The sequence below is a fragment of the Hemicordylus capensis genome, chromosome 10, assembly GCF_027244095.1.
Source record: "Hemicordylus capensis ecotype Gifberg chromosome 10, rHemCap1.1.pri, whole genome shotgun sequence".
NCBI lineage: Eukaryota > Metazoa > Chordata > Lepidosauria > Squamata > Cordylidae > Hemicordylus > Hemicordylus capensis.
The window spans coordinates 17021380-17048430 of record NC_069666.1 but is presented as its reverse complement, the minus strand read 5'-3'; the positions used below and the strand labels follow the sequence as shown (position 1 = coordinate 17048430).

The window sequence follows — 27051 nt, the reverse complement described above, 5'->3', positions numbered from 1 at the left end:
AAGGAAACAGTCCCCAACTGTGTTGAAAGCATTGTCAAGGTTGAATTTCTAGCTACCCAGAAAATGCAGATCATTTGCTTCCATTGAGACTGTGGTCTTATTACTAGAGGAAAAGAGCAGACAATGCTTTTTCACAACAGTTACAAATGATACTAAGACTTTTACCAATCTCTTTAAAAAAACAAACCACACACCCCCAACTGTGGTGGAACACTAGAGAAAAGAGGTTTTCACACTACTACAAAAACCTGGTTATGTGTGGGTCACCAGAGAAAACATTAGCTCTGGATCTCCTAGGCCCAACATACAATGGCATTTGCTTGTTACAGAGATTTTGAAGGCAGAAGACAAAATCTGAAAGGGGCATGCACATTCATTCAAATCATTGTGTTAGAGAGAAGTGCTTAAGTTACTCCACAGCAGCACTTATTCCACTGCTCAGCAGTCAGGCCCAATCAAGAGGAACTAGTCTGGGGCATGCGAGTCACATGGTTGGTGATGTTTATGGCCACATGGAACATTTGTGTAGCCATTTGTGGAAGAAGGCAATTTATGTGTTGAAATCAACACATGGGGGGGAAAGACACGTGAACAGCCAAGGCTTCATCACCACATCCACCTGAACTATAAATCCCAACATGTCTTGGAGAAGGCCAATTCCTCCCTGGCTCACTCTACCTGTTCATCCAACCATATTCCAAGGTCAACGTTTTCCTGAGTTGTATGCAGTCAGAACTGTTTTATATAGAACTCTCCCTGCCACCAACAGTGACAGCCAGGTGACTTTAGATGCATCCTAATTGAATGGTGTGGGATATCTGAGCATTTTAAAATTAAGAGTTGTGTTGTCATGGTGACTTGAAGCTCTTGAACGCAGACTGGAACTAGAGAACATGGCTCCAGCTAAAAGCAGAAGAGAATTATTGCAAGCAAAGACAAAAAAAAAAAGAACTAGTGAAATAACAAAATAAAAGTTTATTAGAATTAGGAACGCTTTCTCTCCCTCTGTTTAGCCTTAACACGGAACAGTCCAGCAGTTACAATGAAGTCTAAGAACAGTTATTTCCACAGCATGAGGTGTTCTCTAGATGGAAAATTAGATTACGAATCTTCAGCCAGCTCAGGCAGATTGTCTTACCACCACCACCACCCCCATCACAACCACCACCACCACCCCCAAGCTGGATAATAGGATCCTGTACACTGAAAGATTCTCCCAAGAGCTCTGGTCTTGTCTCACGCAATAACTGATTTCTAATACAGCAGTTGCACTAAAACATTTCAGGGTTAAATGGTTTTGAAAAATTAAGACTGATACATACACTACAAAAACCAAAACAGCTGCAGTGAATTAAGTGGAATGGGTGAGTGGGGACGGGGCACTAAATACAGACCAGCATTCGCGCTTTGCTCTCCTTTTTCGTACGGCTAGAGGCCTTCTCTCAATCAGACCATGATAAAGTCAATACAAACCATTATTTCGTATAATGCACCAACCAAAGCTTGAGAGTAGCATCTTCATTGCCAAGAATTTGCTTTTGGAGAAAAAAAGACTCTGTGTAAAAGGACAGAGGAGGAAAAAGCTGTCTAGGACTGATGAGCAAGTCTTTGTAAGAGCTTCTGTTTACGTAATCTCATTCCAAAGTCCACAGCATTTGAGAAAATTTTCTAAAATTAGGTGTGTGATCCTCAGGAGCAGAAGACACAGCACATTCATACCTAGTTTGGATTTTTCTTCTTTTAATTTCATTGGGGGAAAGGAGTGGCAAGAGCAAGGTGTTCAGAAAACAAACGAACAAAAGATGCTGGAAGCATGAAGACACAAGGCTGACTCATTCACCCAACACTGCATGACCACTGGTTCCATCAATCCAATTTCCAAGAGAAGGTGCTCTTTTAGATAAAGGCTGGATTTTAAAGAACGTTGGGGAAACCTCTTAACAGGGTTAGACATTTCCTATCAGTCATGTGCGGCAGTGTGCAAAGGCATAGCAGGACCCACAGCAGAAAGCCTTCTAAGACCCATCCAAGCAGCAGCCACACCATACCTAGCTTAGTAGAGCATCATTATCTGCATAAATATCCACACCCTCTCCGAAGGTGACAACTCCTCTCCTACTACCGCCTTGCTAAAGGGAGAACTCAACACCCTCGCCACACAACAGGCATATTGCTCATTCTGCTTCCAGGAAGTTGTGGGTGAGCTAAAAAAAAAGGCAAGCAAATGAGCCCTGTCACACAAAAGTTTTAAGTGTGAACAGATGCAAAGCTTCACTTCTCATCATGCCATTTCAACACTAGCCTAGCCCCTTAGTGAGGCTTGTGCTCATCCAGTGGATTTTTTTTGAAACCCTCTCAAACAGCACACACTCACATAAACATACCACAAGCTTTCTGCAATTCCCTTCAGTTTTTTAAAAAACTGTTTGCTAGGCTGCATGGGGTGGGGCGCGCTGCTCTTCCAACCACACGATCCAAAGCACCATTGGGTATACGGAACTAGCTGGACAAGATCTGTGAAATCTCTCAGGTTCCTGTCACGGTGGGAAAATGCCACAAAATGGATCTCCTCATGCAGTGGATTAGACTATAAGTGACACTGTACAGCTGAAATCCTTTCTTTCCATTGGGGGGAAATACCCAATGACTCCAGAGACTGCACACCTCTGCAACTGGATGGAGCGTTTGCTTTCTCAGGCACTTTTCCCGACAACCACCAAAATGTTACCCACAGCAGCTCAATCTTTTGTTCTCAGGGTCACACAACTGACAAAACAAGCAACAGGAATGTTCCATTTGAGTACCGAATCCACAGAGAAAATTCCTAACACTTCCTATGAATGACTATGAGAGCCAGGTGCAGGGTGGACGTCTGACGTGCGCGGAAATGGCAAAGATGATCAAGAGGGATGATATTCTGAGCAGAGACAAAGCAGCCAGAATCACTACACTTTCATTTCCAAACATAACGCACACCAGGGCAACCAGTTTGCATCAGAAGCTGGAAGTGTGAGTGGGACGGTGTCCTTTGCCAGCAATGAACACACCCAAACCATGGAATAGTTGCAAAGGAGCTGCAGGAGGAAGAGGAGGAACCAATTTCTCTCAACACTTTGGAGAGAGATCGAAAGAAAAAGAGAGGAGAGTCATTACAGCAGCACACACTGCCCCCATCCCAATCCCAGGTAAAAAGCAAACTGAAAGAAAATGCACAGCAAATAGACATAATCTTGAAGATTTTTAAAGAATAAATATTTTTGTAATTAAACATTATGCAAACACGTGCCACGCTTGCTCTTTGTCCATGCATATGCGCTATTTACAATTTTGAAAAATACTGTGTTGTCCTCTTTGTTTTAAAAGTCATATACAAAGTTTTTCCTTGCTGTGTGTCCCCTCCCCCGCAAATCCTCTTTTCAATAAGCCAAACATTGACCCATGAACTGGTGCGTGTGTGAGGGGAGCAGGGAGGGGCGGGAGCAGGGGGGGTGGAAATCCCATACCAAAGTACATCAAAATGGCTGGTTGGACATGAAAAGCAGTGTCAAGAAACTGTTTTAAATTTCATCTGTAATACGCATAGGAGAAAGGAAAAAAGTCAGCTTGGAGAATGAAGCTACGTTACAAGTTAAAGTTGGAGGGGTTTTTTGTTTTTGTTTTAGTGCGTCTGTCACACTTACTGGCCACCTAGAATACTGTTGTACAATGGTTTATCTACCTTTTTTATTACAATATAATTTACTTAAATTTTCCATTAACAAAAACAGAATTCCGGTACTACAGACCAGCGGTGTAATAGGCGTAGTGCCCCTTTTTTGTGTGTGTTTTGCTTTAATTGCATGAGCACTCTAGATGGTAAAAGGTTTTTCAGAGTTCGCTTTATGCGGGCCAGACTCAGTCCTCAATATATTCCCACAGGTCCTTCTCGTAGCCTTCATGCACATGCTGCAACAAAACCTTTCGTCGACTCTCGCAGTATCTGCAAGGGGGAAAGTGTACAACCACCATTAGCAATCACGGCTGGCCATCTTACACCCCCAAAGTTGCAAAGTAATGTGGACGGACTTTATGCAGAATGGCAAGGAGAGTCAACACCTTGGGTATCTACTCTTGCCTAGCTCATCACAGAAGCCAAAAGCATGGGGCTTCAGAGGTTGTGCACTAGAGTAGGTGGGGCCTACTAGAATCACTATGCTGATTAATTCTAAGGCAGATGAGTACAAAGCATTCCAAGATCTTGGAATGAAGTTTGGCAGCCAACAAGCCCTTGATGAGACTTCTGGCATTCATCATGCTATTGGATTTCCCCAATTTTTCTATGTAGGGTTGCTGCTGGGCTCAGCCGCTAAGTCCAAATCACAGCAGCTGATCAGGCAACCTGGAACGAGGCCAACAGCAAGTTAGCTGGACAGTGTCTTGCACCAACAAATCATATTGGGAGCAAGCAGTGGCCTTTCTCTCTCTCTCTGCCACTTCTGACAAGCTAGGCCTGAATTCATTTTGATGGCCATCTTAGACAACCCGCCAACTTTGAAGGAGTATACCTGTACTTATCTTGCACTTTCTGCTTTATGTCTTGCAGTGAATCTTGGGATATATCTCGTTCCAGATACCCAGAAAGGACCTCGGTAGCGTTTTCCAGATCTGCTTGATTATTCTAGAAAGACAAGATATGTACAAACACCATTTTAATAACCCAGAAAAGTTCCTTGAAACACACACACCCACACCCACACACACCCACAAGAGTAAATACTACTAGGACCATGACCACGGATATTTATATAGCATTTTTCAGCAGTTCTCAATGTGGTCTACATAGAAAAATAAATAAGATGGCTCTCTGCCCCCCAAAAGGCTCAGAATCTAAAAAGAAATAGAAGGTAGAAACTGGAGATACAGTGCCACTGTACAATAGTCACCAGAGGGATGCTGAGGTTAGATAGGGCCAGTTTCTCTCCCATTTTCTAAAATTCTTAAGAGAATCACCACTTTGAAAGGTGACTCTTAAAGACAGAGAAGATATGGTCCAATGAAGCATGTTTCAAAATATCTAGGGATGCAAACATTTTCAACATATACTATTCAAACCTCCTTGAAGAAATACCTTCGACTCTTGAGGGGGTTTGACCTTATATTTGACATTCTTTGACCTTATATTTATCTCTCTGTAATCCACTAATTTAGTGGAAAATTAACCCTGTACTACCGGAGGACAAGAGCTTTTTTATGGGTATGTTTGAACTCCAAATAGTCACTCTCCTGGGATGATCATAGACAGATGGCTAATGACCCATTTTTAGGTAAACTCTTTCCCATCAAAAAATCATAGCTCTTAAGGACATTTGCACATGCACCTTTTTTAATTATTTCTCTCTGAAATCAGGTGCTAATATACTTTAGCTGATCTCAACCCCAACAATTAATTATCCTACTGCTTATAATTGGAGTTAAAACTTTAATTTACCAACAGACCAAGCTAGCTGATGACTAGCATACTAGTAGGTAAGGCAGAAGGGACTTTAAAAAAAAATTATGGCTTGACATGCTGCTGTAACAGAAAGTGAAAGGAAATATTAAAAATCACCTTTGTGAAAAGACTGAAGCAACTTGTGTATTAATTAGAATATTCCCTTTAATACTGCTTTTCTGGTAATACGCAAGTTTAAGTTGACACTGATCGGGCAGTTCAAGGCAGATGATCAACTAAATTATTTAAGTGGCTGATAGCCTGATTATTACAACAAATTATTTCAGGGGTTCTCCAACTTGGGTCCAGAGATGATGTTGGATTTCAACTCCCTCAATCCTCAACCACAATTGACAACATCTGGGGACTCAGTTGGAGAACCCCTGAAATACTTTTGTTCCCCACTCTTGCTCCTCAAGTTATTTGGATCTTGCTCCCTATTACTTGGAGCTAATGTGTCCCATCAACCCTGCAAAATTAACAACAAGTATTTGGAACAAAGCTAGCAACCTAATGACACAGCGGGGAAATGACTTCACTAGCAAGCCAGAGGTTGCCGGTTCGAATCCCTACTGCTATGTTTCTCAGATTATGAGAAACACCTCTATCGGGCAGCAGCAATACAGGAAGGTGCTGAAAGGCATCATCTCACACTGCGTGGGAGATGGCAATGGTAAACCCCTCCTGTATTCTTCCCAAGAAACTACATGGCTCTGTGGTCGCCAGGAGTTGACACCGACTCAATGCCACACTATACCTTTACTTTACTTGGAACAAACTTAACCATAAGTCAAAGTCATTAAAAGATAACCAATCATGCTCGGGGTGGGTGGGTAATATTTTATCCCAAAAGTTAGTATGGTCAGCTGCCATTCTGAGTCACACCACTGCTCCATCTAGCTTAATACTGTCTACACTGACTTGTAACAACTTGTATAAGTAAATTTGTCCTGAGGATTACGGCTTCACTCAGATATCAGTTAGTTAACCTTATATTATTTTGGAGTAATTCTGGGGGTCTTTCAGATAGAACTGGGATCAACTGCCGTTTTGACCCATGTGTCTCACTGGGATTATTCTGCCCGTTTAGAAACAGCTTCTTACCAATGTAAGAAGCTGCCATACACAGAACATAGTAGCTGCCATATATCAAATCAAAGCAGTGGTCCATCTAGCTCAGTATTGTCTTCACAGACTGGCAGCGGCTTCTCCAACGTTGCAGGCAGGAGTCTCTCTCAGCCCTATCCTGGAGATGCTGCCAGGGAGGGAACTTTGAACCTCAGATGCTCTTCCCATAGCAACCCCATCCCCTAAGGCAGTGGGTTCCCTAACTGGGAGTCTCCAGATGTTGCTGAACTACAACTCCCATCAGCCCCAGCTACAATTTATTGTGGCTGGGGATGATGGAAGCTGCAGTTCAGCAACATCTGAAGGCTCCCAGTTGGGGAACCACTGCCCAAAGGGGAATATCTTACAGTGTTCCCATTCAAATGCAAACCAGGGTGGACCCTGCTTAGCAAAGAGGACAATTCATGCTTGCTACCAAAAGAGCTTCTTACCCCTCTTTTGCTGCAAGACTGCAAACCATTACTTTAGACAGTAAACCAAAGATTCTCATACTTGGATTTCCAGATGCTGATCATCACTACCTGCCACAATGGCTAGAGGCCAATGTCTAGGGACCCAAGTTGGAGAACCTCCGGTGTAAACTATTCTGAGAGTTTTGGAAGGATCGCAGTGTATCAGGAGTAAAATCCAACTAACTGTGCACAATGATACTCCACGAATCCCCGAAGTTTTCAACAAGTACAAGTGAGTTCCCCTGTCTACAAAGAATACCTTTCCAAGCAAGAATATTTCACAATTCCAGAACTATAACAGAAAAAGCCTACAAAATAAATCCCAATGAAGAAGCAAGTGCCTGCTGTGGAATGTGCAAGCTAAGTGGAAGGTTCATCCAGTGAATGTTTCAAGAAGTCCGGCAAGCTTTCCTTACCTCAAAGATAATGGACTGATTATTCTTTTTGAGGTAGAAGGCAAAGACGTATGTGTACATGAGTGTGGCACGACACTGGCAAAGGACATCAACTGCTTTCTTCAGGAACTGGACTTCGATCCATGACATGTTGTGCTGCTGCATCTCCTCCATCTTCTGCTTGACTTGGGCATAGAGTTTGTGCTCAAAGCGCAGGCTCTGCATATGGTTCATGTAGCGATTGCAGTAGAAGAGGTACCTCTGCAGGGCTGCTCTGGATCGCTGTGTTAATTCCCATTAGGGGAAAAAGAAAACCAATAGTTAAAACAAAGTAATAGCAGAGCCACCTAATGGCGCAGCAGTGAAATGACTTGACTAGCAAGCCAGAGGCTGCTGGTTCGAATCCCCGCTGGTATGTTTCCCAGACTATGGGAAACACCTATATATCGCAGAAGCTATATAGGAAGATGCTGAAAGGCATCATCTCGTATTGCGCTGGAGATGGCAATGGTCAACCCCTCCTGTATTCTACCAAAGGCAACCACAGGGCTCTGTGGTTGCCAGGAGTTGACACCGACTCAACGGCACACTTTAATAACAGAGCACCACCAAGAATAGATTGCGGGGGGGGGAGTAATTGGGTGGAGAGCCAGTCTTGTGGTGTAGCAAGCATGAATTGCCCCCTTTGATAACCAGGGCTCATCTTGATTTGCATTTTGAGGGTGACTACATGTGAGTGCTGTCTGCTGTAAGATATTCTCTGCAGGGGATGGGGCCACAGCTCTGTGGCAGAGCATCTGCTTGCATGCAGAATGTCCCAGGTTCAATCTCTGGCATCTCCAGTTAGGGCTGGGAGAGACTCCTCCCTGAAAACCTTGGAGAGCTGCTGCCAGTCAGTGTAGAAAACATAGCTAGATGGACCAAGGGTTTGACTCTGTAAAAGGCAGCTTCCTATGCTCCTATATTCAGGGCCAATCTGGGAAAACATAGCAGAATTCTGTACTTCAAGCAGGTTCTACAACATTCCTGTACATAGGAAGGAAAATGCTATTGCTCTTTCCAATCTATGGCCACCTACAAGGTATTAGGAAATTAAAACCACTGTACATTAGACATACATCAATCAAAAGCAGAGCAATTCTGGTCTTTCTGATGATCAACTTATATCATCAGGAGACTAAAGTGGCACTGATCCAGAAAGAAACATTGGACTTACCATGAAGGGTTCTTTTTCATAGTTGAGGAGACCATCCTTAACATTAGGTTGTGTACTAAGCATGCTCCACAGACAAGACCCAATCTTTTGAACTGTAGGCATGGCTAACTTCCTGCCTGGAAGGCAGAAAATCCCCAGTTCTGGGACTGTTGCGCCAAACGAGGATACGTACAAACTCTGCAAATACTGCAAACTGTATTTTAAGGAAAGAAGAAGCAGAATAGGAAAGAACAGGCAGATATATTCCAAAGGCAGAAAAAAATGATGATAGGGAGATACTACAAATCTATATCCCCTGGAAGTTGCTGCCTCCCCAAAACAAGGACTCCCAGTTCTGCACCTAAGGAGGAAAAAACAACAGCAGCTTCCTCAGGTGGGTTGGATGGCCTTCTCAGCTATGAAAAAGAACGCTTCACGGCAAATCCAACGTTTCTTTTTCCACAGTTGAGGAGGCCATCCTTAACACTGGGACATTTCCAAGCTGAATTTGAATATGGGAGGGAAGCGGAAGGCAAACTAGACTACCTGCTGCTGGGCCGTGTGCCTTAGTGCCGCCTGCGCAGAATGGAAAGAAGAGATCTTGTAATGTTTAATGAAGAGTGTAATGAACGACCATGTAGCTGCCCTGCATCTCTCTAAAAGCAGGGTTTTGGCTGAAAACACTGCTGAGGTGGCTGCACTGTGAGTAGAGTGCAAAAAGAAGTTTGGAGGCCTATTAGGTGGCCGTAATGCAGGCTTTTACCCATGTGGACAAGGTGACTTTAGACAACATTCCCCAGGGACGACTGATGGAAGGAGACAAACAGGGAATCCGACTGATGAATCGCCTTGGTCCTTCTGATGTAAATTTGAAGTGCACACTGGACATCCAGAGTATGCCATAATTTCTCCCTAGGAGGGACCGGAGCAGGGCAAAAAGGAAGGAAGGATGATGTCCTCAGAGTGATGGAAGGCTAAAGTGATCTTAGGTAAGCAGGTCAGGTCAGTCTTAGCCCCACGAAATACACCTGGAAAACACATAACTCCTTCCGGATGGAAAGTGCCTTCAGCTCTGAGACGATACGAGCGGAAGTGATCACTGTTAGAAAGAGAACCTTATAAGACAGAAATTTTAAGGAACTGTCCGCCAAGGGTTCGAATGGAGGCTGGATGAGGGCATTGAGCACCTTGTTCAGGTTACAGGAAGGAAATCTTTATGCAGTGGGTGTTTTTTTTTTTTTTTTGTCAAATTAGTGGCCCCCTTCAGAAACAGACTGAGATGGGGGTGCAAAATGGAGGAATGTTTTGCTGAGAGATGTAGGATAGATGAGAGCTGATGTCTGGCGCTTGAGAGTGATGGGGCGTAAGCCCATATTAACCTTATTGTAAGAAGGCCAGGACTTCAGGTATGCCCATGGAAAGAGGGTGGACACTCTTCCTGGGGGCCCAGGTTGCCTGATTAAGAAGATTAGTGGAAGGTCTCCTGGAGGCAAAAATGGTGTTTTGCATGGCCTTCAAATAGCCCTTCTTAGCTAGGATAGAGCATTCAATTTCCAGGGGCACAGTTGGAGCCACTGAGGATCTGCATGCAGAAATATTCTTGCGCCAGAAAGTCTGGATGAAGAGGAAGATGCCAAGGCTGATCGACCAATCGATTTTGAAGATCTGGAAACCAGGATTTCTGAGGACAATGTGGGGCGATGAGGATGATCTCTGCCCTTTCCCTACAATATTTCTGAATCACCTTATGATTGCAGTTGGGGGAAACTCATACAGAAAACCTTGAGATGATTGTGAGGTGAGGCGAAGAGATCCACATTGGGAAGGCTGAAACATGCTACAATCTGTTGAAACACCAATGGATGGAGACACCATTCTGCTGGATCAATGTTCTGGCGATTGAGCCAGTTGGCTGTGCCCTGTAGATATTCTGCCACAATGGATTTGGCTGTCTCGTTGTCTGTGCGTTCCAGTATGTGAGCCCTCCTGACTAATGGGAGAAACTGAATCAAGGCTAGATGCACCTCTTGGAGTTTGAGCCAGTTTATGTTGTGGGTCGCCTCCCTGGTTGACCAAGTGCCCTAGGTGTACTGGCCTAGCCAGTGAGCTCTCCAGGCTGATAGGCTCGCATCGGTAGTGATGATGATCCACTCCAGAACAGTCAGTGGAAGCTCTTGATCCAGGGCTGGCGACAGCCACCAACCAAAGTACAGCTGAACTGAGGGAGCTAAGGGTATCTCCTTGTGCATGCATGCCATGATATCCTCCTGGAAGGAAAGCAGAAGCCATTGGAGGGGACAAGAGTGCCAGCAAACCCATGGAGTGCACTCCAAGCAGGCAATCATGGATCCCAGTAGCTGGGCTAAGAGCATGAGGTCTGCTGATTTCTTTTGCAGAAGGGGATGAATCAAGAGACCAATCCCCATGCTGTGCTGAAATGGAGAAAGGTGGCTCTTCTGGTAATTTATCAGGAAACTGTGCTCTCTGAGGGTCTGGAGGGTGAGCGGCAGAACGCGTTCAGCCTGAGGAAGGGAAGACACCCGAACCAGTGGATCGTCCAGAAGTAGGTGTACCTGAACTCCAAGGGTCCTCAGGTGCGCAACTCGAATGATCATGATCTTTGTGAAGAGCCTTAGGGTTGAGGAGAATCCGAATGGGAGGACCCGACAGTGGAAGTGGGACCTGTTGCAACGGAACCAAAGATACCTGTGGTGAGCAGAAAGGATTAGAATGTGAAGGTATCCTTCCGAGAGATCTATCAAGGCCAAGAAGTCTTTGTGGGCTATTGCTTCCTTGATTGTATGAAGTGATCCCATTTGAAGCTTCCATTTCCGGATAAACCGGTTCAGGCGCCAGAGGTTGAGGACTACTCTCCATGATCCGTCTTTTTGGGGGACTAGGAATGAAAGAATTAACACCAAGCCATAATTATGTCAATGGTATATGTTTTATTACCTTGATCAGCATGAGATGATGAATGGCCTGTTCCATCCGAAGATGTCCGATTGGATTTTTGGACAGGTTAAGGTGACATGATCGTGTGGATCAAAATCCAGAGAATAACCGTTGGCTATGGGTAGAAAGTACTCACTGGTCTTGGGTAGTGGGCTTCCTACTGCAGGTAAAAGTGGAGAAACTTGCTTCCTACTGAAGAGTAGTCCTTGCTTATGTTGGGACTAGGGATGCGCATGAATTGGTCCATAGGCCATGTTAGATGCCTGCGAACCAGTTTGCAAATGGCCCAGTCTGGCGGTCTGACACCCGGAGGGCAGGGAGGTGTCGCTTTAGGGGCGGGAGGGTTGTACTTACCCCACCCGTGCTCCATTTTTAAGTGAAATCATCAGGGCGGCAGCAGTACTCCCTACCACCCCTGCCCCCTTGTTGCCTGCGAAAAGCGGAAGTAACTTCCGTGTATGCGCGCGCCACTAATGTGCACGCCACACAGCATGCATGATGTCAGCAGCACGCGCATGCGCTGAAGTTACTTCCACTTTTCGCAGGCAACAAGGAGGCAGGAGGACCACTGCCGCCCCAAGGATTTCACTTAAAAATGGAACGCCGGAGGGGGGAAAGCGGCAGGAGGGGTAAGTACAACCCCCCATACCCTTACAGCGACACCCCCCCCCCCCGCTTGCACATCCCTAGTTGGGACTGGGAGGAAGATGGGGGAACTGTCAAGCTGCATTACTTCTGGCAGCTCCCCCCCCCCCCCGTTTCCACTGCTTATGCTAGGTGGGCTTGTAGGGGGTGGTACAGTTGTCTCTGCATTGTGAGAAGGAAGATCTCAAGAAATTCCTGAAGGAACAAAAAGGCTGATAATTAGAGCAAGGAGGCCTACGGGGGTCTCACCAAGGTGTGGCAAGGCCTTCTTTATTTTTTGTCTTTATTCTATCCTATGATCGGATTGAGCGCTTCTGCAAACAACTGGGAACCCAAAAATGAGGTGGCAGCCCAGTTATTACTAGGTCTAGCCAAAAGGTAACTGCACACAGCCACTCCAGCAGCCATAGCCCTAGATGCATGCTGGATGCAGTCCAGGCTAGAATCAGCCATAAGTACTGCCGCTTTAGCTAACTTGTTAAGCACTTGACGAAGTTTAGTGTTCTCGGGAGGTACCTATTGAGCTAATTCCTTCGTCCAGAGGACCGAAGCCCTGGCAGAGATAGAATTAGTAGCAGCAGCCTTGAGGACAGTGGCCGCCACTGTATAATTTTTGCAGAGTAATAAATCTGACTCTCTCCGCTCAGGGGTCCTAAGTTGCTTGTCACCCTCCTTAACCATCACCACCCCTAACACCAATTGTGCCACAAGAGGGTCTACTGTAGGTACTGCAATAAGGAAACAGACATCCTGCGGTAAAATGTATAATTTTTTGAAAACTTATTTAGTGGCTTGGTAGATGCAGGTATGGACCACTCTGCTAACATTATGTCCCTTAACATTTTAGAAAATGGGACTGTTGCAGTCTGCCCCATGAAAGAGGGAAAGATGTTCTGGTCTAAAGTGGGGAGATCTAAAGGCACGTCAGCAGGAGCTACATCATTTATGGCACGCTTGGCCTTGGCCAGGATTACCTAATCAGAAGATGAAAACGGGTGTGTAGAAGCTGGAATGGGAGCATGTGCAGCCTCATTCGAAAGCTCTCCCTCCTCTTTGTCAGAAGACACGTTATCACTCAAATTCACCCCTCTTTGAGAGGCAGCTCCCTCAGAATGAGGAATTTGAATCACAGGTATAGTCTTTGCTGGTATAGAGGAATCCTGGATAAAGGTTAGAGCCGCTGACGGAACTGCAGACAGGGTGGTGACAGGTACAGATGGAGGGATCTTGGTGGGTGGAGAGACTGCTCAGGAGGGACGTCTGGGTGGAGGGCTCTGCTCTGAAAGTGGGGATCTATTGCGCTTCCTGCGTTTTTGACCCCTGGTAACAGGAATAAAACACCCCTTTTCATTAACAGGAATGGCCCGTCTGGCAGGGCTAGAGGTGGGTGAAGATGACCACAAAGGCCAAGCAGGGGCCTGAGGAACAATGGGGGCGCGGGTAGGTGTAAAGGCACTGGGACCTCGGAAGGAGGATTAACTGGAGGTACAGGAGTAGAAGTCAAAGCCTTGATAATCGAACTGCATTGCTTAGTGATAAAATCTTGTAGCCATTCAGCAACATCAAGTGGGAAAGGGTCCTTGTTTGGCAAGGGGACCGTACTCACGACCTCCGCGGGGACCACCAGATGTAGATTCTGAGGAGCTGGGTTGATAGGAGGTACCGGCTGCGGTGGAGGTCACTCGGTCCAGCTCTGATGGCACTGCCGGGATGGAAACATTGTGCCGACCTGGAGAAGGGAGTAGTGGCAAGGCCGGTTCCTCGGCCCCGGTGGGCGGATGCATAGGCAGCAGAAGCAGTGTTGAGACCTCCGGAACTTCTGGCGGGAGAGCCTCTAGTTGCTATGAACCGGATGCTGGAGGCATCAATGGCATGGGCGCCATTTGGAACCACCAATGGGAGGTGGTGAAGAGGGAGCCTCCAGCACGGGAGGCAAGAAGAGCGCTCCTCACAAACCGCCTGAATGAGGAGGTGCTCACTAAGCCGAACTGCGCTGGAGGGCTTCTGGCGCCATCGTTATTGCTCTCTTGCAAATGGCACATCTTTTTAATGGCCTTTTTATGGGCCTTCTTGCTCTTCTCTATATAGAGAACGGAGGCAGCTCGGGGATTGTGCACAGAGCGCTCCTGGCATGGAGAAGCGGAGCAAGACCTCTGAAATGTGCTCCTGAATATTAGAATTGCCCTTGAGGTCAGCAGAATTGTGGAAAGTGAGCCCTCTAGTAAAGCTCCGGCACTGGAGCAAAGCATAATGGCCAGCAACCGCAGGAAAACATTAAGAATGAAAGCAATATCCAATGAGCCAAATTAATAGCAAAACATTTTTTATGGAAATTTAGAAATTTAAATGTAAAACAATTTGACTTCCTTCCCCTTCTGGCACACTTCTATGGGTGGTAGAGGGAAGAAAGGCAAGTAAAAGACAGAAAAAGCTGAAAAAGCTAGCCACCAATGAAAAAGTCAGGAGCTCCTTTATAGCCCTGTGTTCTGGAGCAAGATAGGACCAGAACTGGGGATTTGCCGCCTTCCAGGCAGGAAGCTAGCCACGCCTACAGTTCAAAAGATTGGGTCTTGTCTGTGGAGCATGCTCAGTACACAACCCAGTGTTAAGGATGGCCTCCTCAACTATGGAAAAACAGATGCTAATCATGTGCTCAACATTAACATGCTTTAAACCAGGGGTGGGGAACCTTGGCCCTCCAGCTGTTTTTGAACTACAACTCCCATCATCCCCAGCCATATGTGGCTGGGGATGGTGGGAGTTGTAGTTCAAAAACAGCTGGAGGGCCAAGGTTCCCCACCCCTGGTTTAAACAAAGCAAAAGGAACAATGCAACTGAAGCAGTGCTGGTTAGTCCCAAGTGTCCTATCAAAGCAAGCTTCTTGGTCCTCATCAAGTGTTATGGACTCACCTCTTGGGCATCTCTTGCTGCCTTTGCATCATCCTCATTGTAGCGATTACAGTTGTACCTAGAAGAGATTTTTATGAACATGTAGGTTTCCAAAGCCACTCTCCCTTCTTTCCATCATTCCATGGTTCTGAAATATTATTTTACTAGCACTTCGAAAGGAAACTGGAAGATAAGCCCCTGTGAGATCTTTTGCAGTCCAGGGTATATATTTGAACAAAGGGTCAAAGACCAGTCCAGATCTTCTCACCCTAAAAAAAGCAGGATGAAAAGGGAAGCTCTTTCATGCACATGCATCAACTATTGTTTTTAATCTGTGCAAAGATCTTCACGCAGAGAAGAGAAAAATACAATTAGACGCATGGGGAAGATTGAGAAGCCAGAATTTAGACCTACCAGGCAGATCCATGAGGCTCCCAAGGGCCAAGACACACCCAGCAAAACTCTGCTTTACAATTCTGGTTCCGACAGACCATGTGGTTGCAGCCTCCATCCTTTTCTATGGTCACATGGCATTTAGGGCATTCCTGCAGAGGGTATAAAGAATGGTAATGGTGGGAATAAAAACATGGAGATATTTCCCTCTTGTTCCCAACTTTTTAAAAAGGAGTGGTGCAGAAAGCACCATGATGGTACAAGAATTTCAGGAGTCGCTCCTGTGGCTGAACACCCAGTTGTCAGCTGGACTTGGCTGGACTGTCTCAGCAAGTTAGCGGAAAAGTAAGCTAATCAGTGCAAGTTCCACTTCTTCCAGCTCAAGTCTTCATTATGCTTCATAAATAAATATCAACATCATGAATAAAAATAGGCATGTGCCACTCTGCTAAGAATTCCAGCACTCTCAGCATTCTTTAAATTGTCACCTTGGCTTACAGTATTCATTTACTGATCAAGGGAAAAGCTGAAATGCCTGACCACAAAAGTTTTAAAGTGACCTCTGAGAGAGAGAGAGAGAGAGAGAGAGAGAGAGAGAGAGAGAGAGAGACAGAGACAAAAGAGACAGAGAAAGAGACAATGAAAAGTAAAGTTACTAGGAAGTTACAATGTTCACACCATATATATTAAAAATACATTTTAATTTATTAGAAGGGCCCCTTTATTGTATCAGCAGATGGAGAGGGAGGAGAGATTAACACAAACATCTAAGTACTTGTACTTCAACACCCATAACTATCTAAGAGAGGCATTCCCTTTTGAGAGACAGAGGAATGACTCTTCTAGGATATTGCCTGCTAGGTGTTAGTAAGAAAAGTGTTTTTCTTTTTCATTTGTTCCAGTTTCCCTTAAGTTTTCTCTCCATTTTGTTGGTTTGTGTTTTTATTAGTAGAAATAGTGCAAAAACATGCTGTAGTTCCCAGCAGGAGCTCCATTGTGCAGCCACCACCTTGTGGTGGCCATTTTTTATTAACCATATGCCTTGGGATGCAAGGTGTGGGGTGGGGGTGGGGAGAGAGCATGGCTGCCCCTTCAGTTCATAGCACATTCATTTTTGGAAAATGTAAATGGATCCCATTAAAAATAGTTCAATTCACTGGGAAAACAAGTGCCCATGCCTGCCGAGATGCATGTGTGTGTTTAAACACAAAGTATGGCTTATACTTCAAAGAAACAAGTATGCTTTCCCCTCAAGAATCATGTACATGTTTATGGAGACTCAATGGATTAATAGACTAAAATTTATACAATTGACTAAGATTCCTTTAATATTAAGGACTAAAGATAGATACACAAGGAATGTCTTAGCAAAGAGGCACCTTTTAATGTGGTGATGCTCTTTATTTAGCAGGGGGAGTGTAACTGGACCTATCCACCCCCAGCACAGTACCTCCAGTGACTGTTGCTGGTGTCTATCTTGTTTTTCTTTTTAGATTGTGAGCCCTTTGGGGACAGGGAGCCACCTTATTTATTTATTGTTTCTCTGTGTAAACTGGCCTGAGCCATTTTTGGAAGGGTGGTATAGAAGTCGAATGAATGAATGAATGGTCACCAGAGAGTATATTCTAGACCATGCCTGCTCAATTTTGTCCCTCCTGCAGATGTTGGCCTACAACTCCCATAATCTCTGGCTGTTGGCCACTGTGGCTGGGGATTATGAGAGTTGTCATCCAAAAACAGCTGGCGGGGGGGGTGTCTAAGTTGAGCAGGCCTGTTCTAGACCTACTGTTTTTAAATTCTTTGGGAATGGGTGTGAAAATATTTCATTTCACCTTCCACTGAATCATTTACATTTTACATGCAAGTAGCTGGTAATAAATTTTGGGGTGCTTGGCTATGGTTTGAAATTGAAGCCACCAAACCTTTGTGTTTGCAGCAATCCAGTTAGATGTTGCTCTGTCGCCATCACACTTCTTAATCCACTTCTTTAACCTCTATTAGGAAAGCATGTCAATAAGTACTCTTAACCTGCATGGTTTTAAGTGGCTGCCAATTTGGAAGCCCCCTTCAATTCAGGACACAAAGCCTCTTGACAATCATGCTAGACAGAATATTAGTATCTTTTGGCTCTACTGTCCCCGTGCACTGAAAAGCAAGAGGGGAAACTGCAGCCCCAAACAGGCAGGATTTGCCACCCCACTCGCTAGTTCAAGAGCAGTTTTAAGATTTGACTCAGACAGTGTGGCTGCAAGGGAAAAGCAACACTGGTAATAAATTTTGGGGTGCTTGGCTATGGTTTGAAATTGAAGCCAGCAAACCTTTGTGTTTGCAGCAATCCAGTTAGATGTTTCACTGTCGTCATCACACTTCTTAATCCACTTCTTTAACCACTATTAGGAAAGAGAGAGAATTATTCCAAGGGTGTCATAGCGAGGTGTTTAAATAATTAGTAAATACCCAATTTCAATCAGTAAATACCCAATTTCACCTACATTTGCAACTTACTGCTTACACTCCATGGAATGAGCAGAGTTATACAGCTTCGGTCCTATACACCAAGTGCTGTCTTTTAAGATCTAACACCCCGAGAGCGCAAACTAGGATGCCTCTCTCATACAAGGTGTAATTTCTAATTACCCTGTGTTAACTGGTCAATACTGCTTAAATTTTTACAACTGTTATTTTTAAAACAGTATTAATGCTTTTTAAATGGAAATACATGTTTGCACCAATTCAATAACTGCTTGTTTTGTGGTCATGGTCAGATTTAAAAATTATTCATTTGGATTCATCGATAGTTGCATTCACTAATTATTCCACTATCTCACTTATTGAAAGGACTTCCTCCTTTCCTAACCCTAAGGAAAACTAACCAGGGTACACTGATAAAGATGCTGTCATACAAGATGTCCTCGCTTTGAAGGTCTCAGTATGGCAACCCAGAGTACTGGTAGTCATCATAAAGAACAAGCATGCTGCCACCAAGATATTTAAACAGTAAGGCTGAGTTTACTTTGCTACGTCCTAAACAGCTGAGTTAACACTCACCTTGCACTTAACAGGATCATGCCAGTTTTCACCACAGTTAAAGCTGCAAAAAAAAAAAAAAAATAGTTTAAAGGGGAACCTAGGAAGCTGCCTTCTACTGAGCCAGATTACTGGTCCATCTAGCTCAGTACTGTCTACACTGACTGGCAGCAACTCTCCAAAGTTTCAGGCAGGAGTCTTTCTCTCTCCAACCTGGAGATGTCAGGGATCAAACCTTGGACCTCCTACAGGCAAGGCAGATGCTCTACCATTGAGCTGTGGTCCCATCTCCATACATCACAGAGTCTGCACAGTAAGGCATTTTCACAGCATGCCAGCTTGCCCAACGTGTGACTTATCAAGCCAAACACGCTTGCACATTAAGCAGTGCAAATCCTTACAATCCAACATGAGAAATGTTTGCTTACCAAAACTGACGGCCACATTTACAGCGAACAGGCTTAGCATCAGGATATTGTACTTTTACAACATGGTGGCAATCTGGAGCAGGACACCATTTTAACAGTCGATTGCACTGGAAAGAGAAGGCACGCGATCTTGACATGGAAGACCAGAACAAAAATATCAAGTTGCAGTCCAATCCTTTTCTTCTGTCTTGCCAGAATTCTCCTTTCTATTCCAGCTTCATTAAATCTCTACCAAGAAATGTCATCGCTACCATTTTGGCATGGAAGAGTCTGCCTGATCTTCACCCAAACTCCCGAATATGCAAAGCCAATTTGGCAGAATCAGTTATAAGGGAACCCCAAGATTATCCAGGCCAGGCCTTGACAAATCCCAAGTGCCTGGGAGCCATGGCACCTAGACAATGATATTCAGAGGCAGAATAATTTAATAAAATCTTTATTCCCCCGCCCCCTCCAGGCAGCCTTTCTATTCAAAGTATGTTACTGTGAAAGCTACTCACCACACAATGTCCATCACTAAGTCTGGTAATTTTATAAAGTGTCCATTGTCTGACTCCTAAACCTCTTGGGCTGGCTTCCTAAGAAAATTTGTCAAGGCCGGATCTAGGCTAACCAATGCATATCTAGCATCAGCAAACCCATTTAGTCCCTTGTCACCTTTTGCTGTCTGCTATACGGAGACAACTGTTGTGTTCTATTCCTCTAAACTCTCCGAGATACATCTTGGAGGTGACATTTCAAAAGTTTGCTTTTGCGGAACTTTAAAACCAAGATATTCTGGATTTCTGCTCAAAATAAGCAAATGGCTTGGCAAGAAGGCTCATCCTTTATTGCCTTGAATGGTTAATTTGTGGAGAGTCACAGCATAGCAGTATCCATGTGCAACCCACTCCCATGTGCCTGCTCTGCAGGCAGCCTCTAGTCCATGTGCCCTGCTGAATTTCATGTGGCCCAGCACCACATTCATTAATCTCTGGCTCCAGGCTAGGCACACAACGATTGAGGACCACAGGTAGGCTGCTGTGAGATTCTGCAATCCTCTCCAAATGAAGCTTTACCGGCATTTTGCAAGTGGGATGTATGTTGTTCTTTACAGCAGAGGACACACTCAGTAAGACTTTACATGTATCTCCTGGGATTCAGAAGTGAGCAAAGCTCTACCTGACTTATTTGGGTACTACCCTGGTGCAATATTAAGTTCTGATAATCATGAGCAACCATTAGGCTAGTTTCTAAGGCAATGCAAAAATAAACAGTGCCCAGTTATGCTCCAAGAACGGGCCGGAAGCAAGTGGCCAAAATACCTGCTGCAAGCTGGGGAACTTGCATTTGAAAATGATTAGAGAAGGTAATCCCCTGAACAGCTGTCAATAGCCACGGCAGTAAGGATTTTGGATTTCTGCTGCAGAATGCTGCCATAAGCAAGGCTCCAGCTTAAGTCCTTTTTATTTCAGGAAGTGCTCTAGTTAAAGAAACAATCCTACCTATTACTACCATTTCAGCACCAAAAGCTTAGCTCTAGAGCTGCGACTGATCTTTCAAACGCAAAGCCAATACTGCCGATAGAGACACCCCACTTGCATCAGTTCTTCAAACGGGACTCCTACCCTCCACTGCAGTCAAAGTTACACAAAAATGCTTATTGTTCAAAACAAGAGAAGCAAGGACAGCTGCTAGAAATCAGTGTCTCTTCAGCAGAGAGTTTTAAACTGAACACTCACCTCTACAAAACTATTGGTTATTAAATGCTGGTACTTTAATTTAACTTTTGAGTCTGTGATCAGGCGCCTATGAAGAGAAGAGAGGAAGAACAGTGTATTGAGAAAGTTCATTACTTTATACAGCCAAGATCTGGTTGTCCTTTTATACACTTGTTTGTCAGAAGCCAAAAGGAAACACATTCATTTTACAAGAGCGCAGGATTACTTTTCTAGTGCATTCAGTTAAAGATACTGTATACTTTAATTCCTAAGAAGCAGAAATTAATGTTTTTAACAAAAGATCATTTAGGATCAGATTTTATTATTTCCCCCACTTCCCAGATACTCCAACATGTTTGTTTCTACTCAGCATTTACACATCTGCCTTCATTTCCTTTAGAGCAGGGGTTCCCAACAGGGGATAGGAGTACCCCTAGAGACACCTGAAGTGCTCCCAGGGGGTACTCACAACTCTGTCTCCACAAACTGCAGGGGTGTGTGTGTGCATGTGGGCGCGCGCACACACACACAAACAATATATCCATGGGGTACCTGAGCTGAAGGTTTCCTATAGAAGGGGTACACTTGTTTTTAAAAGTTTGGGAACTCCCACTTAGCAAGTCCAGAACAGACTCTTTTGAGCCCAGTGGCCACTTTAACATTATACTGGCCAATCCAGCTGTAAACAAAACGGAAAAGCAAGCTAGCACCAACAACCATCATCATAAGATTGTTTAATATTGAAAGTTACTCCAGAAACCAGCACATTTCTGGAACACTTATAAAGTTTCCCCAAATACTTTCAAATCAAGAACAGTTACTGTATCACTCAAACCACTGATGAGTGTACAATAAAAGCTGCACAAGATGATCACTGAAAGACCGTAACAGAACCAGATTAATATTCAACATCAGTCTCATGTAAATTTATGCTATGCAGCTGTGAAAGTTAAGGCTATCCCAGAGATGTGCAGTTGAAAACTTTTCTAGAAAGTTTCCCCCTATCTTATTTTTCTGTTTTCCATCTCAACATGGTTTCATAAAATACATCAGTAACAATGAACAGATGTGAATGCAATTATTAGGCAAACTTGGAAATGGCACAGCTGTAATTTACGTTCTTCAGGAACGTTTTTCACACCTGGGAAGGATGTGGCAGTGCACATATGTTTTACTGATTTGTAAAAAAGAGGGTGATATAGTGTGGGTTTGCATTTTATATATGTCTATGTCAAACATTATGCTAAATCAGATCATAATCTATCTAGGGCATCAGAAAAGTTTGCATCATTAAGTTTTCTGAGGCAAAGTTATGCAACTAAGAGAATTCCTGAAAAACACCCAATGCAAATGTTTCTGGGAAACTTACATCTCTGGGTGATCCTACACTGAAACAAGTACACTGGGTAATATAGCTATCATGATCATGGAGTTCTGAGAAAGGATGTTTCCTTCATGAAAAGTTTGTGGTTTGTTCAAAAAGGTGCATGTCATCAATCTTCTTTGCCCATTGATTAAGCCATTTTTGGAAAGGCGGTATAGAAATCAATCAATCATAATAAATAAATAAAGCAAGCAAAGTATTTGCTACAAAGAGACACTAAAAACAGCGTTGCAGCAGGCATTTTGTGGAATAGTCTTAAGAATGTAAGCCAAATGTGTGCCACAGGCATTCCAGTTCTGGCTGCAGGACCTCTTCCCAATATCCCACATTGAAGCCCTTAGTACAGTTTCAAAAGATGCACTTAAAATGCCTAACCAAAAGGTAGTGTTTGACATTAATTCCTAGATGCTCCCTAGAAGGGAGGAGAGCTGGTCTTGTGGTAGCAAGCATGACTTGTCCCCTTAGCTAAGCAGGGTCCACCCTGGTTGCATATGAATGGGAGACTAGAAGTGTGAGCACTGGAAGATATTCCTCTCAGGGGATGGAGCTGCTCTGGGAAGAGCATCTAGGTTCCAAGTTCTCTCCCTGGCAGCATCTCCAAGTGAGGGCTAAGAGAGATTCCTGCCGGCAACCTTGGAGAAGCCACTACCAGTCTGTGTAGACAATCCTGAGCTAGATGGACCTATGGTCTGACTCAGTATATGGCAGCTGCCTATGTTCCTATGCTAGCCTAATCAATTTTTAGATGCTAGACCAAGACAAATATGAAAAGGGGCTTAGATAGGCCCCCTAAGGAAGGAGGGACAAAGCAGAGTTGTCACCATGGAGAGCTTGACTTGGGGCTCACTAGCCTGACCTGACCAAGAGGAAACCTGGTCCTCCCCACAAAATCATACAGAATGGCTGTGGTTCTTATGAACACAAATACTTCCAGACAGACAGACAGACATCAAGCTGTATAGTGCTTTATAGGCAATAACTAGCACCTTGAACACTGCCCAGAAGGTAACCGGATGCCAGTACAAGTTTGGGGAAATGGCTGCTGATGTTCTCTCTGGTTCACGTCTGCCAAAGGGCAAGCAGCTGAAATCTAAGCTAGGTGGAAGCTTCAGAATACAGGATAGTTTTCAACAGCCCCATACCGAGCTCATTACAGAGGTTAATCCAAGAGGATATGAGTACATGAACAACGGAGACTTTGCCTCTGGGTGAAGGGTACAGCCGATGAGTCAGCAGTAGCAGAATAAAGTGGTCCTGGCCACAGCTGCAGGCTAGGAATCCTGGAGCACAGCCAGGTCAGTCACCGTGGGAGGAGAGCCGGTCTTGGAGCAGCTAGCATGATTGCCTTGTGTGCTAAGCAGGGTCTGCCCTGGTTCTAGATGACCTCTTCCCGTGGTTTCTTATAGGTGTTAGTTTTGTTTCACTGTTATTAGTTACTAATTTGTCTCCAGGCCCAATTCAAAGTGCTGGTTTTAACCTTTAAAGTCCTAAATGACATGGGACCAAGAGATCCTAAGAGCCAGCTCTTCCACACGGACACTCAAATCAGCTCTGGAAGCCCTGAATCGCTCTGCTGCCCCCTCCCCCAAGAGGGGTATGCAAGACAGGGCCTTTTCAGTTGTGGCACTCCCAATTGCCAAAGCCCTCCCAAAGGCGGCCCTGTCTGGCTTCATCACTACTGGCTTTCTGGCAGGTTGTTTTCAGAAGGCCTTGGGAACAGTGCAAGTGAGCGCTATGCAGGATGCTGCTACTCGTTATTTTTCACTGGGGGGGGGCGGGGTTGGCTGTTTCTCTTATTTTTTAGTTTGCCGGTTGTTTTAAGTTGCTTTTATGGGGTCTCTTAGTATTGTGGCAGAACGGTAGGATAAAAATTTTGGACAGAATCCAAACGAAGCTAGTCTTGACTAAGCACCACTGAAATAAAGGAGACAAGTGAGTTATGGGCAACTGCACTCAGACACTTGGTTGAGAGGGAAAAGGTTGAGAAATCAGTAAGGAAATGCTGCAGCCACAAGACTTGCCACCAAGTGGTACCTAGGATGCAATCTGAAAGTACATGATGCAGCAACCTCCGAGTGTAGAGCTACTCCAGGTCTCCTGCAGATAGTGGCCTACAACTTCCGTCATGACTATTGGCCATTGTGGCTGGAGTAGCCCTGTTCTAAAGGGAAGCAGATCTGGAATCTGGTCAGTATATGGATGGAAGACCATTTAAAAGTGTGCTGTCAAGTCAGTGTCGACTCCTGGCACCCACAGAGCCCTGTGGTTGTCTTTGGTTAAATACAGGAGGGGTTGACCATTGCCTCCTCCCATGCTGTATGAGATTATGCCTTTCAGCACCTTCCTAGATCGCTGCTGCCCAATACAGGTGTTTCCCATAGTCTGGGAAACATACCAGCGGGGATTTGAGCCGGCAACCTCTGGCTTGTAAGTCAAGTCATTTCCCCACTGTGCCATTAGGTGGCTGGGAGGATCCCAATATAAAATCCTATGTTCCATATCTCTCTCTCTCACACCCACACAGTAACTGCAGAAAAGAAACAATATTCAACTAAATATTGGCCACAGTTTTCCAACCACAAAGTCCAGAGGCAGACGAAGGATTATGTTAAATGTCCTAGTCAGAACAGGGCTTAACAAATCCCAGGTACGAGGGAGTCATAGCATCTAGAAATGCAACTGGCAGCTAGATTAGGATATTAAGAGGTACAGTTATTTGATACAATCTTTATTTGTCCAAGGCAGCTCTGTTTCTGCTCTGAGACTTATAAAGGAGATAAAGATCACAGACCACCCGCCGCGCAAACAATGCCCATCACTAAATCTGATAATGTTGCAAAGTGCCCATTGCCTGGCTTCCTATATTTGGGGGCGGGCTCCTAGATCCAAAGAAAATTGGTCAAGGCCTGTCTTAGGGTCTAGGTATTTTCAAGGCTGGCTTTCGAGGGACAAGGTAACTGGAAACACAAGATGATTTTCATGGCACAGACGGCCTACTGCTATTTGTGTTTAAAATTGTTTAAAATCAAAATCGTGTTTTAATAGTTTTAAATTTAATTGTTGAAATGTGTCAATCTTTTTATTGGCTTTTATTGTTTTGTACACCACCCAGAGAACGTGTTTTTGGGGCAGTATAAAACTATGTATTATTATTATTATTATTATTATTATTATTATTATTATTATTATTAGGTGTTTGTTAAAAGAACTTCTGCATAACTCATTGGGTTCTGCATGTGCAACATGTTGAACATTTAGGTTGCTCTCCCACACTGGTATTCTCTTTAAAGGTTAAGTATGCCGTTGAGTCAGTGTCAACTTCTGGCAAACACAGAGCCCTGTGGTTGTCTTTGGTAGAATACAGGAGGGGTTTACCATTGCCTCCTCCCACGCAGTATGAGATGATGCCTTTCAGCACCTTCCTATATTGCTGCTGCCCAATATAGGTGTTCCCCAAAGCCTGGAAAACATACCAGCAGGGATTCGAACCGGCAACCTAATGCTTGCTAGGCAAGTCATTTCTCCACTGCGCCATTAGGTTCTCTTTAGGAACACAGAAAGCTGCCTTATACCAAGTCAGACCCCGGGTCCATCTATTGTCTAGATGACTAGCAGCGGCGTCTCCAAGGTTTCAGATAAGAGCCTCCCAGATTCTGCCAGGAATTGAATCTGGGACCATCTGCACACAAAGCAAATGCTCTACCACTGAGCTATGGCATCATTCCCAGAGGTGGTATCTATGAGTCTCCCATTCAGGCAGTGGCCACACCAAGGCCTGCTTAGCTTTAGCAAGACATATATCATGTGCCCTGTTTAGACCATGCTCTGAGATTCTTTGCTGACACCCTGCCCATGGAATGTTCTCTCTTTAAAAGTTCACACAATGACGTGCGTTTTTCTTTCAGCACCTGGTAATAGTCATTAGTACATTAATAGTACATTATTACATTTTTTAAAAAATCACTTTACATTATTGTATTTTTAACCTGGTTTCTTTATTGTCCATATGCTATCAAGTCTGTTTCTAAAGTGGTTTATTGCAAGAACCCCAGCAAGCATCAGGTGCTTAATGGTCTACTAGAGACTGGGCCAGTAGTCCAGAGTCTACTTTCTGCCTATCCTTGTCATACACGATGCAATCAGCAGCCCTTGGGAAGAAAGCCAACGCAGAATTTCACCTCAATGTTTTGGAAAGCTATTATAGGGTAGGGCAGAAATGGAATATTCCAAGGTAAAGAGCTCAGCCATTGTGATACTGAACAGTACTGGAGATTGCATTACTGTTGCCTACCAAATACAGTTTTGCCTCTTTACACACTGCAAGGAATTTTGATAGTTGTGGACAAGCTGCCTTTCAGAAGAGCTTATCCACCATTACTGATCTTCTTAGTGAGCAGCTTCTGTTACCTTCACAAGAACTCCAGATGAACTGTTTAAAAACCACAGCTTTAAGATGACATTGCATTTACTGCCTCTCATTTCTCCCCTTCCTACATTCCTACTCTGAAAGGCGAAGCAACACGCCAGATACACAGCATGCTAGGACATGGTGAACTGGTGTTCTGGGATCAAGTCCACAATAACAATATCCAGCTTCTATACACAAGATATTTGTTTTGCCTTTATTAATGGCTCAAGTTATAGACAAGGAGTACTGAAGAAACAAAGCAGAACAAGATGCTTCAGGAACATTTCCCTTTCTTAAGGAGGCTGGCTATGGATGGACAGGTGCACGCTATAGTCTGGAACTCCCTTAAAACACCTCATTAAGTCACCTGAAGTGCACTCTCAGGGAACATATGAATGAATTTAAGCCACTTACAACAGGAAAATCAATGGAAGCGGCAGAAAGGGATGATCTATCCAATACACACAGCATCTGATGCTCACCCTTTTGGTTTACTCCCTGCTGGGAACCAAATATGAAGGGCTGCTTACTAAGGAGCATAATTCTTTAGAACTGCACTTGGGAAGCAGCCTTATTAAGGCT

The 27051-nt window shown here is 44.4% G+C and overlaps 1 protein-coding gene across 2 annotated transcripts in view; it reads right to left on the bottom strand.

Moving 5' to 3' along the window:
* Positions 1-955: 955 nt before the first annotated feature.
* The window catches only part of ARIH1 (ariadne RBR E3 ubiquitin protein ligase 1), a 70153-nt gene continuing 44057 nt past the window's right edge, over positions 956-27051 (bottom strand). The window contains exons 6-14 of one of the 2 annotated variants that reach the window (XM_053271862.1): positions 20699-20765; positions 18978-19084; positions 18571-18613; positions 17841-17912; positions 15544-15674; positions 15152-15208; positions 7467-7740; positions 4545-4657; positions 956-3979 (exon numbers count right to left, since the gene is read on the bottom strand). In XM_053271862.1, the coding sequence (XP_053127837.1) occupies positions 3895-3979; positions 4545-4657; positions 7467-7740; positions 15152-15208; positions 15544-15674; positions 17841-17912; positions 18571-18613; positions 18978-19084; positions 20699-20765 (949 nt within the window). In that variant the 3' untranslated portion in view covers positions 956-3894. Of the gene's footprint in view, positions 3980-4544; positions 4658-7466; positions 7741-15150; positions 15209-15543; positions 15675-17840; positions 17913-18570; positions 18614-18977; positions 19085-20698; positions 20766-27051 lie in introns of both variants that reach the window. The other variant, XM_053271864.1, reaches the window with a different exon arrangement.